Source organism: Lathyrus oleraceus, unplaced genomic scaffold, assembly GCF_024323335.1.
Source record: "Lathyrus oleraceus cultivar Zhongwan6 unplaced genomic scaffold, CAAS_Psat_ZW6_1.0 chrUn0029, whole genome shotgun sequence".
Lineage (NCBI taxonomy): Eukaryota > Viridiplantae > Streptophyta > Magnoliopsida > Fabales > Fabaceae > Lathyrus > Lathyrus oleraceus.
Genome location: NW_026112420.1, coordinates 99,437 through 103,259, shown reverse-complemented (window position 1 = coordinate 103,259; position 3,823 = coordinate 99,437). Strand labels below are relative to the sequence as shown.

The 3,823-nt window shown below is 30.4% G+C and overlaps 1 protein-coding gene and 1 pseudogene across 1 annotated transcript; both read right to left on the bottom strand.

The window, feature by feature from the left end:
* Positions 1–275: 275 nt before the first annotated feature.
* On the bottom strand, positions 276–2,686 carry LOC127112057 (uncharacterized). The gene is made up of 2 exons (XM_051046249.1): positions 1,101–2,686; positions 276–495 (listed from the first exon to the last, which is right to left on the bottom strand). Exons 1-2 carry the CDS (start codon positions 2,684–2,686, stop codon positions 276–278), a joined length of 1,806 nt encoding a protein of 601 aa, XP_050902206.1.
* Positions 2,687–2,809: 123 nt separating this feature from the next.
* On the bottom strand, positions 2,810–3,436 carry LOC127112056 (uncharacterized; annotated as a pseudogene).
* Positions 3,437–3,823: the final 387 nt, after the last annotated feature.

Below are 3,823 nucleotides of genomic sequence, written 5' to 3'. Positions count from 1 at the left end.
TTAGTGTTTTACAAGACAATCCAAAACACCTATTAATTATATTTAAATAGTGGGTATTTTTCGACTCAGACTACCTACATCTATTAATTATAATTAAGTTCTAGATGTTTAAAAACAAGTCTTTAATAATTTTTTAAAACTCTAAATGATTAGATTGTCGTTTTGTCTATAAAATAAAAATATTTGTTTTTAAAATATGTATTAAAAATAAGAATCCTTGGTACTTGGTTCTTGCTCCTCATGATCCCCTACAATCAAGTCTTCTGAATTCAACCTTAGAGGACAGGACGCAAATGTTCAATTCCTTCTTTTCTTGAATCATCATTTTCTGAAGACAACGTTATCATACCATACACATTTGCTGCTTTGTGACCACTTTGAGCAACAGTCATTAATCTTTGAAGACCACCACCACCATCATCTCCATTTGGATTGTAAAAGTAGGGACGTAACCCTTCGCTAAACAAACTTTCAGTGTTTCCACATTCCTCACAGCTTTTCAAAAGTTCATATTATGTCTCATAAGGATGCCATTGGATCCTTGAAAAATTGTCGAAATAAACTTTTTGTAGCGCATTTTTTTCTTTCGTGGGTTCAACAAAATCTTTGGAACACATTTTCAAGTTGTGAAGGTTAACAACAGATTGAGAGGCTACGATTCCAACCACTTCACATAATCTCTCTCTTGGAAGTGATTCAATGGAAACTTCCCTTGTGTTGTTGCTTTCACTCTTGCATGTTATTTTTGATGTCATGATATTGGAAAAACTCGAATATTTAGAGACTTGAAGAGAAGAGAGGTATGTGATTTCTTTTATAGAGAAAAGAGTTATGAGTTATTGGGCATCATCGAAACCAGGGCCGACCCAATCAATTCAGAGGTCCTGTTCTAATTTTAAAAATGAGCTATATATATATATATATATATATATATATATATATATATATATATATATATATATATATATATATATATATATATGATTAAAAATGAAAAACAAAAGATAAAATTATATATTAATCAAATGAAGTATCAAAAAGTTCAAAGGTATTGTTTAAACTACTAACACCATTTCTTACAACTTAAATTATCTAACTACATAAAAAGAGTCTTCCTACGAACATTTTTTGAAGCAAAATAGTCAACTAAGTCTTCATATTTTATTGTCTCCAAAATATCATTTTCAATAGCTATTAATACCAATCCATTAAGCCTTTCTTGTGACATGGTAGACCGCAAGTAAGTCTTTAACAATTTCAATTTTGAAAAACTTCTTTCTGCTGAAGCAACTGTCACAGGAATAGTCAATAAGATTCTATATGCAATAACTGTATTAGGAAAACAATCCAATCCTTTTAAAAATAATAATAATATATCAGTAGGTCTTATGGTTCCTTCAGGCAACATTTCTCTTAGTAACTTCAACTCTGCAAAAAATTCATTCCCATCAATATCAGATTGCTCATTATGTTTCAATGCCTGCTCAAAGTTAGTACAACAAGACTTCAAAGTTGCATCATCTAATGATTGTAACTTGTGAGAAGTAAACAAGAAACCAAAAATACTTTCATACTCTTGGTATTGCTCAAACCTCTTATTAAGAGAAACAACAGCTTGATCAACAAGGTAAAGTAAATAATTAACCCTGAATGATTCTTCTTCTGATAGCTCGACTGATAGGATATTCAAATTCTCATCAAATTGCCTTTTTCTTCTAATTATACGCCTTTGAGGAAATATTTGGGCAATATTCAATTCCACCTCAATTTCCTTAGCGTTAATGAATAACTTATAAAAACATGTTTCTCTATATCCCTCAAAATACGAAATTAACTCCTTAATTTTTTGCATAGCAACATCAATAAGCATATCCTTTTCCTGTAAAAGCTTGCTAACAGAATTAATTGCAGATAATATTTCAAACCAAATAATTATAGCCATTAAAAACTCAAAATCACCAAGCTCATTTGTTGCTAAGGATTTAACTTCATTTTGTATTTTAGGATCAAGATCATTTTCTGACACTTCAAGTAAAGCTTCTGTAAATTCTAACATTTGAGTTCTTATAGCTTTGACACTTTCTACACGACTCTCCCAACGAGTGGATGACAATGATTTTGTATAAATGCGTTGAACAACTCCAAAAAAATTCATAGCTTTAATACAAGAGTTAGCCATATCACACAATGTCAAATTAAGACTATGACAACCACAAGTAGTATAAAAGGCTCTCGAATTTATGTCTAATAATCTCTTTTGCACACCTTGGTGTTTTCCTTTCATATTGGACCCATTATCATAACATTGCCCTCTCACGTCAAATAGATCGAGACCAAGTTCTTTCAATTCATTTTGTAAAACATCAAAAAGCCCCTGACCACTTGTATCATTCACATTCAAAAATCCTAAAAATGATTCCTCAATACTAACAGAAGCTGAAGAAATATCCACATATCTTATTATCAAAGACATCTGCTCTTGGTGACTAACATCAGGAGTACAATCAAGTATCACTGAAAAATACTTTGCCTGTTTGATTTTTCTAATGATTTCAATTTTAATTGCAGAACCAAGCAATGAAATCAACTCATTTTGTATGTTATGCCCAAGATAATGAATATGAACTTTTTGAGTTGTAACACGTCTAACATGTTCTTGGATGATTGGGTCAAATTCAGCTAACATTTCAATCAAACCCAAAAAGTTTCCATTGCTATCTTCGTACAATTTCTCCTTAGAACCACAAAAGGCTAAATTATGCTTAGCAAGAAATTTCACTATTGAAATAACTCTTTTTAAAACATTTTTTCAGTGATCCTTTTCTTTCTCAATTAATCTTTGAGTTGTTTTATCAATAGTTTGAAATTTTTGCAGCCTTTTGCGATACTCATACCAAGTAGTCATATTTTTAACATGTTCCATGCCTAACTCGTGCTCTTTAATTCTTTCACCAACATGTACCCAATCACTATAATCCTCATTTTCTAATTGTCCCCTAACAATCCCATTTTTAAAAACTTTACAACAAAAACAAAATACTCTATCAAGCTCTTTCGAATAAACAAGCCAATCTCTATCCCACACCTCTCCATTTGCTAAAGCTCTAGTATACAAATTAGCCGTAAAACGTCTATTCAAACTATCTCTAGGACCCTTCACAATAGAATTATCTCTTTTAGGACCTTTCACAACTAATAAATCAATCAGTTTAGGTTGAAGACGATCCTAATTTCTTGGATCAAATATATCATAATCAACATTATCATCATCATCATCATCATCGGCATCATCATCATTATTAACTTCATCAACAATTGGCACACTATCAAGATTATCATTTTCAATGGGCATTCTATTAAGATTATCATTTTCAGTGGGCATACTATCAAGATTATCATTTTCAATGGGCACACTATCAAGATTATCATTTTCAATAGGCACACTATCAAGATTATCATTTTCAATAGGCAAACTATCAATATTATCAACATAACGACTTTCATTTGAAACTTGTGGTTCTTTGATTAAAATTTATCAAGAGCTCCTACTTGAGATTGAATTAACTCTTCATTTTTTTTCTTTTTCTTACGTTTATCATTTCCACATTCAAATTTTCTACTCTTAGGAGGCATCTTAGGAGACATAATAAGAAAAACTTGAAATTTCTCACAATGTCTTTTGTGTTCGTCGATGATCTACTAATTATCCTGTTGTGAAATTGTGTTCCTACATCAATAACAAAAAAAATCAATTACATTAAATAAAAGAAATTATAAATTAATCATCAAAGAATATTAAAGACTTTAATTAATATTCAATTAT